The sequence below is a fragment of the Primulina huaijiensis genome, chromosome 17 (genome assembly GCF_012295235.1).
Source record: "Primulina huaijiensis isolate GDHJ02 chromosome 17, ASM1229523v2, whole genome shotgun sequence".
Lineage (NCBI taxonomy): Eukaryota > Viridiplantae > Streptophyta > Magnoliopsida > Lamiales > Gesneriaceae > Primulina > Primulina huaijiensis.
In genome coordinates, this window is record NC_133322.1 from 1663087 (window position 1) to 1682978 (window position 19892).

The window sequence follows — 19892 nt, forward strand, 5'->3', positions numbered from 1 at the left end:
TGTAAAATTATTGATGCTGTTATTTTTCTCAATTGGATCTTTTATATATATTCTGATGTAACGTTTATTAATATATTTTATTTAAACTAATTATATAATAAATCGTTATTTTATTCAATTTATAATGTAAAATAAACAAAAATATAAATTATCACCTGTCATTGAATGTATCAAGCGATTTTAATAACAAAAGAACCATTTTGAACATTTACGCCAAAAAAATATGCATATTTATATTTTTTAACCAAAACCAATTATTTACCTCAAATCCAAATTTGTTCTGGATTAAGCATATTAGAGTGTACAGAACATGGATAAGCTTCTTCAGCCAAAATAACAATAATAAAAATTATAATTCAAGAAACGTATAGGTGTCCGAGTTGGTGAAAGTTTGAACGATAGTTATTCGATAATATTCTTCCTATCAATACATCGTTGGACAAGTCAGTCGCACAGATTTTTACCAACGTGATTTACGTGACAAACATTATTTGGATTACAGTGTTAATTCAAGATTTATGCGGTATGAACAGAAAAATATCGGGTAAAAGAAGGAAAATGTTTAAAAAAATGAATAGTTCTTTTGTGAGACGGTCTCACGAATCTTTATATGTGAGACGGGTCAATCCTACCGATATTCACAATAAAAAATAATATTTTTTCATTGATGACCCAAATAAGAGACATGTCTCATAAAATACGACTCATGACACCGTCTCACGTAACTTTTTACCTAAAAAAAATTAAAAAATACACGCAGATAAAAAGTACAAAAAAATACTAAAATTACACAAAGCAGCACCACAAAGAACACACGCCACTACCTGCAGGCATCCCGCAAATAATATTAAGAAGTTTAAATGAAGCCAACTCCTCCACTCCTGTTCCTTCATCGGTAACACCACTCTGCAGGCGCCGTTCTATTTTCTTACTTCCAATCTCCCTCTATGTATCCTGTTGTTCTGTATTTATACTATAGATACTACTGAGATTTCAAATCTGAAGAAATTATTCATTAAACATGGTGGAATCTCTCTCTTCTCTTCCACTCGTTGTTTATTTATTTATTTTTCAATGCACTTCATATCAAACATCAGTTGCAACTTATGAGAATATTTGTTTTTTTTTTTTACTGGTTCTTGAATTTTGATTCTTGCAGCTGGATACTTCGGAAGTTCCTCGGTGGCTTTTGACCCTTTTAACGGAGAAATTCTTCAATGCTTGCATAATTCACGAGGAAGCGAAGAGGAACGAAAAGAATGTGTTTTGTTTGGATTGCTGTGATGGGATTTGCCCTCACTGTTTGATTCATCATCGCTCTCACAGGCTGCTACAGGTCTGTTCATTTCACCACAATTGTTGTAATTTTGCACGTCTTGTGTATTTTTTTTTTCGTTCTCATGATCGAGTAAGCTGAGTTGAAACTTGTTGTCTTGACATAATCCAAATTTTTCTGTGATTTTGGTGAAGTTTTGATCATGTGTGTTGATTTAAACCCTATTTTCGTTGTTGTTAATGATGGCTTGCTATAACTATCATTAAAATCTTCACCATATTTGAGCTTTTCGTCGTCTTTTGCATTTATGAATCTGATTACATATGTAAGTGTAAATTAAATAGGTTTGAATTGTTTCAGATTAGAAGGTATGTGTATCACAATGTCGTAAGGCTAGCGGATGCAGATAAACTCATGGACTGTGGAAAAGTTCAGGTAATTGGTGATCGAGAAGAGCTTTAAATACCTATTACGCCACGTAACCAAAATGGAAATTTTATGTCCAATTTCATTTTTCACGCTGAAGTTCGTCTTTTATTTGAAATTTCACGATATCGATCGATTTCTTGAAACGGGATTCGTTTAACTTTATCGCTTTTTCACTGCAGTCTTACACTACAAACAGTGCAAAAGTGGTGTTTTTAAATCAGAGGCCACAGACAAGGCCATGCAGGGTTTCGGGCAGCCTCTGCATCACCTGTGACAGAAATCTGCAAGAATCATATCTCTTCTGCTCCGTCTCTTGCAAGGTTTTTCTTCCTTTTTGTTTTGGAAAATTTATCGCCATCCCGGTGAAAATCGCTCGGGGTTTCTTGAAATTCACAATACCTGGTTAAGTTTTTCAATTTTCAAAACCTTGATATCTCAACCCTTTTGATTTTACTTTTATTTTATATTTTCAATTCATCTAGGTTGTCGTTGATGTTGTTTTTGCTTCAGCTGAGACATGTTCTGGAATCTGGTCGCAAGCTTTCCATGTATCTCCGCAAATGTGAGTTTCTTGCCTTGCCTGAAATGGGTTTAGACGACGGCCGAATGACACCTGACTCGGTCCTCGAGCCGGACGGCTCGGCGAAGACGGAGTCCGGTTCCAGTAGCGGCTGCGCTGCCGGGCTTGTGGGGTGCCGGAATCTTTCCAGTACAGCTACTACAGAGATTGTGAGGAAGAAACGGAGCAACCTTTCCGGAATCCGGTCCAATTTGAGACCGGCTTGTGGTCCGGTTTCGGAGATGTCCGATGCCATGATGAACCGTAGGAAGGGTACCCCTCACAGGTCTCCACTTTACTGATTTGAATTAGGGAAGTTGGTTCGAGGCAGGATCGGAATTGAGGATTTTTGGAGGGCAATTTGGGAGGACACCCAAACTTTTGATGCCTGCCCATCTCTTGTCCTTGTGCAGGCCTGTGATCCCTTTAATGCACAGTTTTAAACGGGTTCTACTCTCTGTTTTTTGTTTGGCAGTGGAATGGGACAAATTTCACCAATGACCATTTCACCCTTGTTAGTGGCTCAAACGTTTGTTTTGTTGAACAAACATTAATTATTCAAGTCTAATGCTATAATTCCCAAATAAGCTTAATTATTATAATATAATAATTATATTGGGTTGCTGTTGCACAATTACAAAACCCTGAATCAATAGGACATCTCCAAGCCCAAAGCTACATTGAAGATGAAACTTCAAAACCCGACGATTACCATTTTCCAAAATGCTATTTATTCAAATAAAAACACAAAATTTAATAATTATATATATATATAAACACATTTTGCCACGTCTCGTACATTAAGCTGTGGAACCAGCGATGGTGGGGGTGTACGTTGTGGCATATAGTACGATACTAGTATTGCCTACAAGGATATTGTTAGATTGTCTTGCGTGTATGCAATATCGAGACTGTTGCTTTTATGTGGGTCTTTTATATTTTTCTGAAAGTCGATATATACATGATGCGATCTTGGTGAAATAGATGAGTCGGGTCGAGTGCTCCACCGGATCTGCTATCAAGATAATGAAGGGAATAAGAGCAAGGAGATATATCTCTGTAATATGGCTTTAGCTGTAACCTGCACACAATGAAATGAACTCATGAATGGGCGTCGAAGGGGTGTCCGACGTGGCCACTCCGATGCTTAAGTCAGTGAATGACTCAACAAAATACCAATGTAACCAAGTAATGGCTGTGTTATTGGTGTAAGAGTGTAGGCAATAAAATGAACGAATTGTAAATGTGAAGATGAAACCTGGTATTTATAGTAGGAGAATGTAATGATGACCTCGTTATTCGTGCTACCTACTAATTATAGTAAGGCGGTTGAGCATACTCTATATTCTGACATGTCCAATCGCACACTAGTCACATCTCGCCTGTCTGATTTTGTCAACCACTTGGATTAGTGTCAGAGATTGGACAGTCGCCCACATCCTATTCTGCTAGTGTACTCGAGTGCGGTGCTAATATCGAGGTGACCCGGTTAGAATGTCTACCGGGGGCTTATATAAGAGCCCGGGCGTCTGGTTGCCCGGGTAGTAGAGCCCAGGCTTGCACCTGCCCGGCTTCAGAAGAATCCATCCTGCAGATTGACCCTGATTTGGGAATCCATCTGATATCCCGGGTCATCCATGACCCGGGCTCTTACAGGGGTATCAATACACACTATTATATTAAGTTTGAAACACTTAGAGTAAATAACTTTGGTGTCATGGAGATTTCTTTCTTAGGAGAAAGGAATAAATCTGAATTTATCTCAATATTGGTATTTCCGTTAAGAAGATTTTCCAATTGAACACGTTTGCTATTTGAATATTGAACATCATAACAACGAATCCTGTTTAGGAACTATCAGACGCATTGATTGGGGTAATAAGATACGATCTTTATTCTAATGGTCTATGTCAGATAAAGTAGCGAAAAGTTGACGATTGAGTGGAGCAACTCTCCATGTCAGGTCCAACTTCGACTTACCGGCCGACTTTGGACCGAAAAGACTAAACGTAATAATCTCTTAATCTCGGAAGTGCGGAGGTTCGCTCCCTCACTTGCTACGAATGAGAAAAAGGAGACTATGATCCTTAAAAGAGAGTTATTGTTCTGCTAGAAAATAAACCTCTTGCGAGCCTTCGTCGATTACCCTAGACTATACAAGGGCACATCAAGCCCAGGGTACGACTATCTATAGGCTATCTATCAATCGATTTGAAAATAGAGCTTTGTTGACCTTTAACAGTGACAAATAGTTCGAACTATCGAGATCTCTCCAACCTTTTTTTATCTATGTAGTAGGGCGAGATGCGCGTGAGGAACAACCGCGACGAGTGGCGTTTAGCGAAAGAAAGAATCCCTTGCAAGAAAACTACATAAATAAATAAATTAACTAAAAAGGTCAAAGATAAATAAAATGAATATAAAATAGAAAGATTAAAATAAAAGGAAAAACAGAGGAAGAGAGAGGAGATGAAATTTAAGGGTGGCCCTCTCCTACTTTTTTATGTTGCACGCATCTATGGCCGAAACACGGAGAGTACTGCATTTAGAGGGGAGACCAAGACAAGAATACTTCAAAATCTCCACAACCAAGTCTTACGATGTGGATAAATGTCATGTTCGTGATTAGTTTTTGCAATTAACGAGTGGTTAGGCTGTAAAAATCTTGCTTTCACAAGTATATACATGCACGTATATACTCATATTTTCGAGTTTTCTGCATTTGGGAAGTTTATGTTTTGTGGGTTTCATTATGGATTTTGTTTGATTTATTTGGCCGGTTTCTTCTCCTCTAAATTTTTGCTGGTTTCTTGAGGTGGAGAAAGCTGGGGACTTGGCTTTCGTTATAGATGAAGGGCTAGTCCTTGCCCTTTGATTTAGAGTGGAGGGAGAAGTGGATTTGGATATAGTCGTGAAAGAAGATACAGGTTTTGGTCGTAATTCTGCAATTTCATCTTGGTGGTGGTGAGATAATTTTCAAGAAAGATTGTATCTTGAAACTGTTTCCGTGACCCCAAATCTGTCCTGGATTCTGCTCGAATTTCTAGCTGGAGTACGTCGAATTCAACCCTGTCCAAATCCCTCGGCGGAGGCGGTGGTGGCGGTGGGGTGGATTCGACTGACACGGCCGGGGTGACGGCGGTTTCGGACACAGACTTATCTCATAAATTGCGGCAAGACTCCACTACTGCCACAAGCTCTAGTGCAGGAGCTGATTCTGTGCTCATCCTTGTTCCACCGCCTATTGAGATCTGTGGAGGCGGAGCCTCCGCAGATGAATGTGCTATGGAGGATTGGGTGAGTGCATTGTCGGAACCCCTGCCCGTGTCTTCTGGCCAAGAACTGTCCATGCTCCGTTTGATCATGGGGGATGTGACAGACCATTCAGTGGGCGGCGTGAATAAGGTTCTTCAAATCAGCGGCGGCTCTTTGTCGGATGTCGAGTTCAGCGGCGCTTTTGGGGCTGCCGAGCAAGATTCTGTTGCGCAGTTTGGTACGACGAGTTTGAAGCCCCCAAATCCTGCTTTTATTCACTGTTCAAGTTTCCCCAATAACAGGTTTACTGCTGAAAAGATTGGTACTTTAGCTTTAAACCCATCTTTAAATTTACCCGGTGATATCAAACCTTCAAATCCTCACAATATAATGAGCAGCTCAGTTTCTAACAATCTTGGAGCCTTTTTCAGCCCACATTTGCTAGTAAATCAGCACGTAATTCATAACTCAGAGAACCCTTCGTTTTTTTTCCCCGCACAACAGCAAGAACAGAACCTTTTAGTGCCGCCTCATGCAAAAAGGCACAACTCGGGCCAGGTCACTGGTGGTGTAAGCCTCCAAATTGGTGGTCAACTCCCGAAAGGCTTGTTTCTGGATACTGGGCAAGAGCTGTTTTTGGGGAGTCAACAGCTACCTTCTCAGCATCCTCAGGTTCTTCCACTTTACCTGCACCAGAGGCCACTGGCAAGGATAGGGCTGGATCCAAATCCAAACATTGGCGGGGATGGATTAGGACAATGTGATCAGCAACAGCAGGCTATCATCGACCAGCTTTATGAGGCGGCAGAGCTGGTCCAGACGGGGAATTTAGTACTTGCGCAGGCGATATTGGCGCGGCTCAATCACCAGCTCTCTAGTTTTAATAAACCTTTTCAAAGGGCTGCTTTGTATTTCAAGGAGGCATTGGAGTTAGTCCTACATGGTAACGATCTAAACTCTTCAACGGCTACACCATTACCCTTTAGTCTCATTTTCCAAATTGGTGCATATAAGTCTTTTTCTGAAATCTCACCTCTCACGCAATTTACCAATTTTACTTGCAATCAAGCGGTTCTTGAAGTTTTGGAAGGTTTTAATAGAGTTCATATAGTTGATTTTGATATCGGGTATGGTGTACAATGGGCATCACTTATGCAAGAGCTTTCATTTAGAAGGGGAGGCACGGTGTCCCTTAGAATCACTGCCCTTGCGTCTCCATCAACCCATGATCGGCTAGAACTCTGCCTCATTCAAGAAAACCTTTACCTTTTTGCTAATGAAATCAATATTGAATTAGAGTTTGAGGTTCTGAACATTGATTCATTGAATTCTTCTTCATGGTGTATACCTTTTGACGTATCCGAGAACGTGGCATTTGCTGTGAGTCTCCCGGTTGGTTCATTTGCCACTTTCAAGCTACCAGTGCCTTATGTTCTTCAATTTGTAAAGCAGCTGTCACCAAAAATAGTGGTTTCTGTGGACAGAGGGTGTGATAGAACTGATCTTCCACTTGCCAACCATATAATCCAAGCTCTCCAATCATACTCGAACCTTCTTGAGTCTCTTGATGCCATTAACATGAAATCGGATGCTAGACATAAGATTGAAAAGTCCTTGTTCCAGCCGGGAATCAAGCAGATTGTGACAAGTCGTTTCCGTTCTCCTGAAAAGACTCTGCATTGGAGGTCCCTGTTTTATTCATCAGGATTCACCCCAGTACCATTTAGCAATTTCACTGAATCACAAGCCGAGTGTGTGGTGAAAAGGACCTCTCTTCGCGAATTTCAGGTGGAGAAGAGGCAGTTGGCGCTTGTTCTATGCTGGCGACACAAGGAGCTGGCTTCTGTATCAGCTTGGAGATGCTGAAATATTCAAGGTGCCACTGAGAAATCTCAACTTCATGCTTCAATCCATTGAATTGTATGAAATTTCCTGCCTGATATTCACTTTTGCTGAAGTTATATATCTCAGGCAGATTGTTAATTTCCATATTAGGAATGAATGAGATGAATTGTTGTATTTTGTCTTGTTGTCGAACAGGGGTCGTGGATCAGTTTCCACTGAGAATTGTGGGTTCTTTCTAACTGCCTTCTTAATCGCTACATTCAGTTGTATCTTGTCTCCATTTAAGGAGAACGTAGAAAACTGAAGAATTTAACCTGTCACCCGATTTCATGTTCTTGCTAAGCATATCAATCTTGATCATGTGCGCTGTTTGATTCTTGGCAACAGCCCGTTTCTCCTTATATTTTGTTTTATAACTTTTACATTTCATTAAATTTTTAGGAAAACACAGATCCATCTGTCTTTTCGGTGTTGTTTCCACTATATACACTCTACTTCTGTTCTTTGTATGCCTTCCTATGGAGAATAGGATCCTTGTAGTAGATTTTATGGAAAATAGCTAATTTGGTCATTCAAGTTTTCCATTTTCGTCATGAAACTTGTCGAAGTTTGTTCTTTCTTGTAACTTTGTTTTATGTTGGTTTTTAGTCATATTTCGTCTCGGACACGTCCGAACAAATTTGCCTCAATTTTGAAAAGCTCTTTTGTTCTATCTTTTCCAACCCCTAGTATGTTGTAAAAAGCAAAAACCGCCTTTGTACATGCATCCGAGAGGGGTCTAATCAGTCCCTTTCGATAGTTTTGGTGATTATTATTCTATTCTTCATTATTATAGCATCGATATTTTGTTACTTAATAATTTGGTTATGGTTTTTTTTTTTCCAAATCTTTTTCGTTATCTTTTGTAGAATATCAATACATTGAACTTGGTGCTTGTTAAACATTTTTAATGTTTGCATCCAAATCAAATCACATGCCACGATTGCCATTGGACAATCCCATCATTATTTTAGGTTTGGAAGTCTCCACTCATTATTATTACGCTAAGTGCACTTTTTAAACAAAGACTTTGAGTATTATCGAATTAGATTTCAGTGACACGGGTTGATCATATCTATATTTACATAAAAAGTAATATTTTTTTCATAGACTAAATGATGCTGGAAACTCTTCTCATAAAATTAATTGTGAGAGGATTTCATAGTAATTTTTTTAAAATCTATTTATCGAGGGTCTTTTTCTTCTTTTAAAATATAAGACATTAGTATTACAATTCCTTCCTCAATTTTAAAATATTCTAAACTTGAGGTCTTTCTCAAAATTGGCCGTTGGTGCCATTGTCACTGGATAAAAAGACATAACATGGGTTCAAACTTATGACAAAAATTTGCGGTCTCACGGATCGTATTTTGTGAGACGAATATCTTATTTCGGTCATCCATGAAAAGGTATTATTTTTTATTGTGAATATCGATATGGTTGATTCGTCTCACAAATAAAGATTCCTAAGATCTTCTCACAAGATATGTACTTCAAACTTATATCAAAGCAAAAATAATCTCCCATCTTTATTATTAGATATAAACATCTTTTTTAGAAAAAGATGAACACCAACATAAAAAAAAAATAATAATAATACCAGTCCCCACACCACCTAGCCACCCTACTCCAATTTTGTAATTAAAAAAATGGCAATTCACCATTTCTATCAATGGATTTGACATCTACGTTGGCCATATTTAGCATATATGAATAAGACTGCCATAATTAAAATGGCTATTGCTTTAATTAAATCTCCAGCTGCTATAAATTATAATAATGCAGGTTGCCCCCGGATAGTTGAATTATTTTATTTTATTTTCTATTTTAAATAGTTCCTTTTTTCTTTTTTTTATAAAATGCAAAATCGGAATGGCTGATTAAATTCATTGAATGGGTTTGGAGAATCCAAGGATGATGTTGATCATGACTGATTAAATCAAAAGGTATAACTAACCTATATTCTCGGAAAACTTTGTTTTAGTTTAAGGTACTAATCAGTTAGAAAACGTTTGATTCACATTAAATTTGTTCGTTATCTTCGGTTATTCGTTTTATAATGTGCAATGTGGGTCTGTCGAACGTAGTTAAGATTCCATAACAAGGATAAAATAATGTCATAGCCCGAGTTTACTTGAAAATTAAACAATCAAAGGGGACTAATCTTAGCTAGTAGGAAAAAAAAACACGGGGAGAGTACCAGACATTGTCATAATGGGAACTTTTGTCATGCACAAGTCTCTGACATATGGGTTTAAGTTGATTTTGACAAAAGAATGTAGTTTCGAAGATTAGCTACAATATTATTTTCCCTCTGGAAATCTGAACTTTCTCTTCTAGACATAAGATTTTAGAGCTATATATTGAATGGGGGCGGGCAATCTTCCCATGTTGAAAATAAGTATAACATGAAATTTGTCGAAAATACAAATTAAGGTTTTGTCTGTGTTCTGTTCAGTCGATTCTAAAAAATCAAAGGCATCTGGTCAACTGAAATCAAGAAGAAGACATTAAATCATATTTTGTGCTTTTATTGGCGCCGTCCTGTCAGAAATAATTAATTGAATTAAGTACATTAATTAAATTGATCTCAAAGTAACAACAAATGCTATACGTCTTTTTGCATGGATTGTGGGAAATATAGTGATATAGAATAACAAAGCAGGACGGCACAAAGAGGTGAAGGTAATTTTTATATTATATTATAAAAATTACAAAAGAAGGAATTAGAAAATCATCGGAGCATAAATGATATATATAAATTTTAATATTTCATTTAAGAATATATTGGTTCAGCCATACTACTAGCAAGATTTATTTTTCAAATGAGAAGAAAAATTAAAAATCTACGTTGAATGAGCCTCGAGGGGTTGCCAAGGTTTTCCGTGACGCCTACCAGAGACGTTCCAGCTGCATGATGCGGAGTGCAGCTGCCTTAAAATATCCCTGGCCGTATAAGGAATAACTGCGTGGGAGCAGATTTCCTGAGTTCCCGTATTCATATTGCAGCATGAAATTTATTAGACTCCATAGAGTGGTAGAAACGTTTTCACGAATGAGTGAGCCAACGCTCCTGTGAAGATGTAGCTGTCAAATCTATCCAGTATCCCACCTGAGGATAAACCCACGAAATGAACCGAATCTTGGCATACACAGCACAAATGCATGAATATTATGTCCACCCTAGCAAAAAACACGTTCACAACATAGCAAACCAACTCAATCCCAATGTTGCAACTTGATTCCAATCCCGGGTGAAGATTCAAATCACCTACAGTCGTTAGTATAACACTGCCAATAGAAAACCTCTCATTGTTTCTATAACTTCACGATAAAAATTAATTTTTGCACTTGCTAATGTAACTAATGTTAACTTTGTAAGCGTACAAGTTAACCACAAAGCAAATAACAAATTTATGGTGAGCAAGAAACAGAGCAACTGATGGACTGTGAATTAGATTTTGATGGGCAAGTCGTCATTTTGGACCTGATATAGTCCACCCAAGTGTTTTTGACATATAAAACTGTAGCTGAGATACTGGACTTGGTAAAAAATTAATTGAAATTTTAATGGGAGTATTTCTAGTTGTAAGGCTTCACCTCTCTGACACCAAACAGTATATAAACGTAACTCCAAGGAACAATATTGACAAGTTGGAATTTGAGTAATGCAGCCAAAAGAAGTACACAACTTGAGAACAAGGAGGTGAAGCCAAGAAATGAGCCAAAATAATCATTAAGAGTAGGTGTTACCATGCCCAGGTATGAGCGATCCTGAATCCTTGACACCCGCATCACGCTTGATCATCGACTCCGTCAAGTCGCCAAAAATGGACCCAAAGAAGATCAGAATGCCAAAAGCTGTGGAGCTGAATTTTATCCACAAAATAAATCAAAATTATAGATTTTCCAAAAATTTAATCTCAAATTTAACAGCAAGATATATAAAAGGAATTGCCTTCTCTGAAAATATTGAAACTGGACTTCTGGAAGGAAATAATTATAGGAACATGGATGAGAATGCAGAAGCACCAGATAGAAAATACAGTGTACCTCAGAGTAGATGTAGGCCAACATAAAATCTTTGCCAATAATACAGAAGTTGCAACACAACCACCTAGACCAACCAAAGCTCCCTCCCATGTCTTTTTTGGACTAATAGCAGTAAGTGGTGTCCGACCAAAAGCCTGCATGCAAATTTGGATAAGTTTTTATCGATTTAATAATTAAAAAGTTGTAGAAACGAGACAATCAAATGAACTTTATTGCAGTTTCAGGGAAAAAAGTCAAAAACAAGAAAACAGAACCTAAAACATGCTGATTTAATTTTATGCACCAACTTGGGTTACAGTTTGAGGTGTAAAAGAACCAATTTCTTACTTAAAAGATTGCCAACCAAATATACCTGTCATTCATTAAAACAGAAGGATCACGGAGACAAAATCTAGCGAAAAAATAAAAAAGCGAAGGAGACAAGCTTTTCGAATAGATATTTAGATGAGAAAATTCAAAAGGTTGTTGCGGTGGACATACTAGTAAAAATAACTAATATTTTTTGTAAAGATAAAATGCCCTCATTCTTTTCCATTTAAGAATGCTGTACCAGACCAAAAATACTTAGCAAGTCCAAACTCAAAATGTCGCAGCTCTGTACTGCTCCAACGAAAGAAAATGCTAAAGAGTAGCAGAAAACATTACCTTTCCACCAAAGAAAGCATACGTGTCTGCTGCAATAATACTACTAATTGAAATTAAGGTCGCAACAAGGCCCACTGTCCACTGAGCTTGACCACCAAGTAACAGTGGCCAAGATGCCCCAACTCCTGCCAAACATACAAGTATTTTAAGCCTATCTTAAAGTAAACATGACCATCAAAAGGATACTTAAAAGTTCTATCCAAAACTTGGAGAAAGAGGACTTAAAACATTGTTACCCAAACTAATTCAGAAATACAATATTCCAAGTAAAGTAAGCAATAGCGATTTAGCCATCACTACCCATGGGCACCTTCCCAGAAAACATAATTCACAGAGACAAACAGGATAGGACACTCAAAAGATACCAGCACAGAGAAAACAAATAAAAACAGCAATACTTGATTAGCAAGATTAATTGAAAACATGACTATACAAAAATCAAGTATCGAGATCCTATAATTGTTCAGGGAAAGGATGGCTGCAAATTCTTTAAAGCCAGCTCCATTGTCTGATATAACTGAATTAAGAAGATTAAGTACGATAAACTGCATTCCAGGTGCCAGCAACATAAACAAACTGCTTTCTCATGAGATATAAAACCCCTAAAGATTTTCCATTCAAAAAAATGAAGGGACTTACTGGTGTTCAGAGCAGGAGCTGCTAAACCACACCGGAGCTTCACCCAGAAACAAGGAAGGTAGCCACAGTAAAACAGCCCAAACATTGTACTACTGAGTTGAGCAAAACGAGGAATTCCCCTCTGAAGAAGGAGGGCCATAGCAACAACAAAAGCCGAAGATGTCACAGAAACATCAATATTCCCCATGTATCTATAAGAGAAAGGCATAAATACAAACTAGTGAAAAAACCTACCAAAATGGAGACCAATTTATTCAATTTTAAGATAACATAACGAGTAGTCAAAAACTGAACCTTTCATTACCAAGAAGCAGAAAATGTGGTCTCCATAAAAGAGAGATTAATAATAGAGGAACATTCTTAACACATTGGTAGACACTCAAATATGTAGATAAATAGTAAGCATTGACTATATACATAAGTTTATTTTTTTAGTAGTTTTACAGAAAAAAAACATTTTAAATTAGTCTCTTTTATTTAACACACTAGTTAGGTCATAGGTGCCTACTGATAAGTTATCTTTTCTGCAAAACAAGTTCTAGGACGAAGTACAAGTACAACAATAACCTTACTTTGAGCCAATGTAGCCTCCCCATAACCAGGAAATCGAGGAAGAGTAATGAAAGAAAATGAAACTTCATCGATAACCAATCACAATTCACACAGTGATCTCCATCCATGAGTCGGTTACATTAGGGGAAATCAATCGAGATACCTAGGAGATACCGTATGAATTTCACATGAAAACTAGGAGGTAAATAACATCGCTTACAGTGTGAATAGAGGCATTAGGCAGCAGACAACAGAACAAGCTCGTGATACATATCGAGGAGGAGGTGTCATTCCAGAAGCTATTCCACGACTTCTTACCAGCTCAAAGTACTCCCTAGAAGCAACAAATACTGCCACAGAAATGACCAAAGTGAAAACCCATCCCCCAGCCAACACCACTCCTCCACCAGATAATCCTATGGCTAGCCCAAAAATAACCCTTCTTCTCAACTGGCTTCTTTTTTGTCGGAGCTCTGAATTTGAATCCTCCAAAGATGATCGAGTGTCACTGTTAACTTCCTACAACATAACCACAGCGAACCTTGACATCTTTTACAGGAAATCATACTGCTCAAGCACTACGTGAAGCTAAATGAAATTTTACTATCTGACTATGGTCCAAGCATGTGATAAAATGATGATAAACTATAGTTTATTAGCACCCAGCAAGTTTTTCTTAATATTCCACTTTTAATTGGCTTTGGTAAACCAAAACTGATCCTTGAATCCTTAAATAATTAACCAAGTAACCATCAAGTGAACTATCAATGAAGACACTTATTACGTATAAATCAATTTCGTCTATGTGCTTATCATAAGCATGTAAACCAACATTCATCTCAACAACATCGAAGAAACAAAATCCCAATTAGCAATTATACTACATTTGAAAAACGTCTGTGGGAAAAGGAACTGCTTTAGTATTTAATGAATGGAAATTCTGGTCACAGAAAATATTTAGCTCCCACAAACTTGAGACCAGGGAGTCGATGTTCATGTTACATTCTAGCTCAACAGAAGTTAATACGAACCCATCCGAGAAACAAACTCCATTAATGGGGTAGCAAGCTAAAACCTTTGCTATGCGTATAATAAACCCAATACAGATAATTTCTACTTTCTAGTAAGGTATACCAAATATAGCATAGATTAAGGGTGATACAGGATGTTGAGAGCTTCATTTCCCGAATTTCTTTTCTTCCATTCCGGTCTATTTACATTTTCCAAATGATATGCATTGCATTTCACAATTTTAGATACCACGACCAGAAAACCGACCGGCAATTTTTCTTCATTTCAGGCAATTAGTGCACCAAATACTAACAATGAGGTACTGAATCCACCTAAGCTACGATAAAAGCTCGTCTTTCGTGATATTTGCAGATTACCTCATCGGTTATCCCAAACTCGTCAAATTGCTCAGGCTGCTCAGCTCCAGCCAGGTCGGTGATCACTCTTCGACTGTGTTTCACCGTAAAACCGCGAGAAATTTCGAAAATTCTTCGCGAGTCACTACAATTAAACTCTGTTCTGAATCTGAATTCCCGGAAATTTGGTCGAATTGATAGATTAAGATTGTTGAAAGCATTTTGATAGCGGCGTGAGTGAACATGAGAGCAGCGGGAACAGAGAGAGGCGATAGAAAGAGGAGTTAAACTGCTCGCATCGAATTCCAGAATCCGTGGAGCCATCAATGAGTGAATTCTGGCTCTGGGGGAGTAGTTAATTGGAGTGTCTCAACATAACTGATGATTGCGGTTGTGCAAGGTCGACGCCGCCGCCTTTCACGGCCGTGTGGTTAAGCAACGGCGGTGCTCTTCGGGTAACGTTAGCTTCGGTATGCTCTATGGATCGGATGGGGGATGTAACAATGAATGCTGGCGCTGCAATGGAATAAATTTTGAGCATAATGATTAAAATTCAAAATGGTGTCGTTTTGCAGTAAGTATTTTTTAAGTGGCAATATATATATTTTTAATGTATTTTAAGTGGTAATTAAATACTAGTAATACCAACAGTATATTTTTTCCGTTTAAATATGTATCAAATTTAATATATTATATTTGATTAAATTAGTATTATTTGGAAATTTTAATATACTAAAATTATTTCTTTTGATGGTAATTTTTGTTATACAATTGTAGAGAGACCAATATTTTAAGAAATAAAAATACGTATTTATACAAACTATACATCTATCGGTAATCCCCATACCAGATGTGAGAGTAATCTCTAGCTTGTTTTCATCTATATTTCTTGCTTTCATTTATATTTTATTATTTCTTCTGGTACATTATATCCATTTGTGCACATAATAATAAAACTTCGATATCTTCTATTTATATATATTTTTTCAGAAAAAGATTATTTTATGTATAATTCAAGTGATAAAAAATTATTTATAGCCATTTGTCAGCTTAGGAGAGCTAAATGATTAATCGATTAGTTATTGGAAAGACTAATTTTTCTTTGATATTTTAGGATCTAAAGTTCGACTTAAAAATATATAAATCATATAAATCACAGTAGATTTTAATATAAAATTGTAAGATTTTTATTCGTTGAAGCCTAAACCCTAGGCGCGGAAAAAATATAGAAAAAATTTTAAATCGGAAAATATGTAAAAATGGGGGCCTCATTGTCATTGAAAGCTTGAGAAAAGAAAACAGACTCAGACAAGTAAAAAGAAACAAAAGTGAATGAAAGGTATGGGAAGATGAATAATCTCTCTCTTAAATTACAGAAGAAAACCATGTTGAAGAGCAATTACCCAAAAAATATAAATAAAACCAAATTCAGGTAAACTTTCTACAGTCACTACAACAGCAAAACAGAATACAAAGGCTCCTTAGTAACAAATTTGTCTTCAATGTTCTGAAATTGAGAACAAGCAGACAAGCAAAATAATCTAAGCGAGACATACAATGCAGATCACCATTATTCAAGTTTTCTTCAAAAGATACCCCAAGAGGATGCCAATCAAGCCAACTATGGCAACATACATGAAAGGAATACCACCTTGGGATCGTTTACCTTGACGTCTCAACAGTTCCTGTGTAAAAACAATACAAATTGATGAGTGAATGAGTTGAAGTGTGGGTAAATTTCATTGTTCCAAACATGTGGTTTAAATGGGGACACATGTAATAATAAGATTTTACAGTATATGGCTATTCGTCACAAGCTCATTCAGTGGTTGTTGCCACTAGAACTTCTAGTTGAAATCAACGATTAAAAACTGCCTGCCAACATCCCCACCCAACCAACAAACACACAAAAGTGCCTAGAAAGAGAAGGAAAGAAGGAAAGGATGAGAAGAGTTGTAAACCTCTTTGACAGTTGATGTACAACACCAATAAGATATTAAAATTTCTAGCAACTTGATTTCGAAAAAAAAGTGTGTGGAAGTTGGAACATCATAACACTATCAACTATAGCACATCCAGGAGAAAATCTTAGCATTACTACTATAAATAATGCATCAAATCACATCGACAAATTTATTTCAAAAGAAATTGAGTTGTGAAAATAAATATTCAATAAGCCATGAATCATGTCTGGTATTGTTCCAAAGTACATCATTACTGGCGGTACTTCGAGTAATATTTTGCAGACGAATATATGCGAAAACAAGAATTCATATGTGCTGAATGTTCAATCATTTTCAAGCATGACTCCATGGTGATATAGAAAATTTCATACTCTCATCCTACTACGATTGAAGGAGACATGTAACAGAATAAAAGGCAACACTTGAATTTTGCATTGAGCTGGATCTTTTCCAGCATTTGACTATTTAATCTTGGTTGGAGAAGATTCTAGTGTTTTACTTTACTAAATGAGTTGATGACAACCATTGGAGAGTTTCGATAGATAGGCATTTGGCAAAAAGCTCGATAAATGACAAGTGGTGCTTGTTGTTCAGATTTTGACAGCAAGTGCGGTGTCAGGGGTGATCCAAATAAATTAGTTATTTTTAAGGGATGAGGGAGATAAGAAACCTAGTTTATCTTGAAAAAGAATGTCGTCATACCAAAATGAATAAACACATGCAGGCCCCTTGAAAAGCCATTAAGTTAGACCATGATTTACGAGAGGTAGTTTCCAGCTGCACAAAATGCAGTCCACACAAGGAAAATAAATAGAAGCTTGATTTTCTTTTTCATCGCTTTGTCATGAGAGGAATTTAATGTAAATGGCTACTCTGAGCAGAAGTGACTAAGACTAAGTGAGGCACATATACCAGGGATCACAAAGAAGATAATAAGGGATTACCAATTCTTGCTGAAGCTTGTTATTTTGCAGAATAGCAGAATTTTTCTCCTCTGTCAACTTATTTATCAGGGACTTGACCTGCGGTTGAAAAAAAAACTAATCACCAAAACAACAGGCATTAAATTCTCACAACCATCACCACAATCTATCAATTGTCACATGAGCTGCTCCAGAACAAGAAAAGTGAAATGAATGAAAATAAAACAGTCTCCACACTGATTCAAGGCTCATCAAGATTGATTCAATGCAGAAAATGAGTACAAAGAAATTACTTGTGCATCTCAACTTTCTATGCTTGACCTTTTATATAACCTTTACGAATTTTTCTTTGCATGACTGTTTACTTGATAATCATATTAAAATGGACACTGTACATAGTTTAAAGAAATGGCGAGTATATAATCATATTAAACTATAGATTCTTCTAAAAGCCGTTGTTTCTAGTTTTTTAAAGCATTTTTTTTAAGGGTAAAAGTTCAACCAAACTTTTCTAAGAAAAAAACTTGATTTTCATAGGAAAAAATTCTCAATCCAAACAGACTTTAAACCCAGAATAGGGACAAATGACCTCTGAATCCAGTAGATTAAAGAATTAGACCCATTTTCGCAATGAAAAAATGAATTGAATAAAGGAAATTCTCAAAAGCCAAAACTCCCAAAATATATATTAAAATGTCAAAGCCCAGACAACTAAATATCATAGTTTGAAAAATGGGAGGGCCAAATTCATTGGAACACACTTGTACAAATGTAATAATCTAGTCTACATGCAAAACCACTCCACATATTCGAAAAGGATACCAAAAACCGAAAAACAGAAAGTTATAGGGTATAAACCTCTGACGCACTGTCCTGAGACTGAACAAACGCTTTTGACCCCTGCAAGGTATTAAAAAACATCTGTAAATAGTCGACCCTAGACAATAATTCCAGTGATCGAAAGTACATAACATGCTGCATAGGAATCAAGGACTCACAACATTGAATTCCGGAGTCTGATTTACAGTCCCGTTATCCGATACTGATGCCCTAGGTGAGGAGCCTTCCTCTGATCCCTCTCTAACAGGTGAAGGTGGCTGTGGTGGTGGAACATAGGAAACCCTCAACTTGCACTCATCAACTTGATTCCCTGATTCTTTGTTGAACTATCATGCACGCAAAAGAATATCAAAAAATGCCCACAACATTAGGTACGTAGAAAACAAAATTGTCAAAAAATTACCATTTCAGGAGTAATATCCTTTGCTGTTACTCCAGGGCTCACGACCACACATTGCAGGAGAAATTTGTCCCTGCACTGGAGATCCGGGGGAGCCTCCTTCTGGGCTTGCATAGTAACTGAATGGCAAAACAAGAATTGAAGTAATTCTCACTCTCACACACTGAATTAAAATGCTGTCTTATTTTCAATTTCCCAGAGTCCTAATTAAAAAATTAGTAAAAACCATAAATAAAAGGATCACACATCCAAAAAGTTAAATTGAAATACATGAGTGAGCGATGGAGACCTATAACATCACAAGAAGAACGAGGCACCACCGTTCCAGTATTCGGCCTCACGCAATACTTCTTTGGATTTGTGGTCTTAACCTGAATATCCAGACAAATAACAGAACAAAACATGAAGGATAAAAAATCATAGATTTCCTCCACCAGAGACAAAATATCCCTACTACATTCCCATTTCCCATAACGATGGATTACGAACACATTTTACCCAATTGAACAAACAAATCTTATACCTTGAACGCAACATGATTGTCGGATTTGTTCGATAACTGCAAGGAACATGAGATCTGCTTCTTCAATTCGACTGTTACAAATAAAAAAAGTGAAAAATACAAATAGTAATCAACGACATCAAGATTAGCATAAAAGGGGGAAAGAATCTAACGCACAGATCTAAAACAACAGAATCAAATCAACGCCCTTCCCACTGACCACGAAATCAAACATTTCCCTAGAACTTACAAGACAAGCAACAAAAAAACACATAGAAACACCCTGAGCGAGAAATAATCGTTAATTACAAGGGAATTGAAGTTCGAGTGGTTCGATTTGAAGGAGCTCGCGGTTGCTCATTTCTCAGCAGATACTTGATCTATCAGCCCGATTTCCCGAGGTGGAGAGGCGGTTGCCGCGGCGTAGATAGAATTAAGGAAGGTATCGCCACTGCAGATGAGAAAATAAAGAAGAGAGATCTGAATCCTGTTGAAAAAAGGCAAAACTCCAACGTATACATAATTAAATTGGCAAAATTTATAGGTTTTATTTGAAATAAATTTTTTACTACTTCAGTTCATTTTTTAAAAAAATATCATAATT

At 37.0% G+C, this 19892-nt stretch overlaps 3 protein-coding genes and 1 pseudogene across 3 annotated transcripts; 2 read left to right on the forward strand and 2 right to left on the reverse strand.

The window, feature by feature from the left end:
- Positions 1 to 842: 842 nt before the first annotated feature.
- On the forward strand, positions 843 to 2819 carry LOC140963648 (protein RGF1 INDUCIBLE TRANSCRIPTION FACTOR 1-like). Its single transcript, XM_073423049.1, has 5 exons — positions 843 to 1024; positions 1160 to 1336; positions 1637 to 1711; positions 1885 to 2025; positions 2216 to 2819. The coding sequence occupies exons 1-5, from the start codon at positions 1022 to 1024 to the stop codon at positions 2564 to 2566; spliced, it is 747 nt and encodes a 248-aa protein (XP_073279150.1). The 5' UTR covers positions 843 to 1021; the 3' UTR covers positions 2567 to 2819.
- Positions 2820 to 5113: 2294 nt separating this feature from the next.
- On the forward strand, positions 5114 to 7765 carry LOC140963070 (scarecrow-like protein 15; annotated as a pseudogene).
- A 2364-nt stretch (positions 7766 to 10129) lies between these two features.
- LOC140963460 (phosphatidate cytidylyltransferase 4, chloroplastic) lies at positions 10130 to 15187 on the reverse strand. Its single transcript, XM_073422796.1, has 7 exons — positions 14681 to 15187; positions 13513 to 13811; positions 12741 to 12931; positions 12102 to 12226; positions 11457 to 11590; positions 11157 to 11272; positions 10130 to 10515 (listed from the first exon to the last, which is right to left on the reverse strand). The coding sequence occupies exons 1-7, from the start codon at positions 14981 to 14983 to the stop codon at positions 10424 to 10426; spliced, it is 1260 nt and encodes a 419-aa protein (XP_073278897.1). The 5' UTR covers positions 14984 to 15187; the 3' UTR covers positions 10130 to 10423.
- A 785-nt stretch (positions 15188 to 15972) lies between these two features.
- On the reverse strand, positions 15973 to 19801 carry LOC140963386 (vesicle-associated protein 1-2-like). The gene is made up of 8 exons (XM_073422688.1): positions 19598 to 19801; positions 19310 to 19380; positions 19076 to 19157; positions 18790 to 18905; positions 18545 to 18712; positions 18405 to 18446; positions 17568 to 17645; positions 15973 to 16344 (listed from the first exon to the last, which is right to left on the reverse strand). Exons 1-8 carry the CDS (start codon positions 19647 to 19649, stop codon positions 16234 to 16236), a joined length of 720 nt encoding a protein of 239 aa, XP_073278789.1. The 5' UTR covers positions 19650 to 19801; the 3' UTR covers positions 15973 to 16233.
- Between the last annotated feature and the right edge of the window lie 91 nt (positions 19802 to 19892).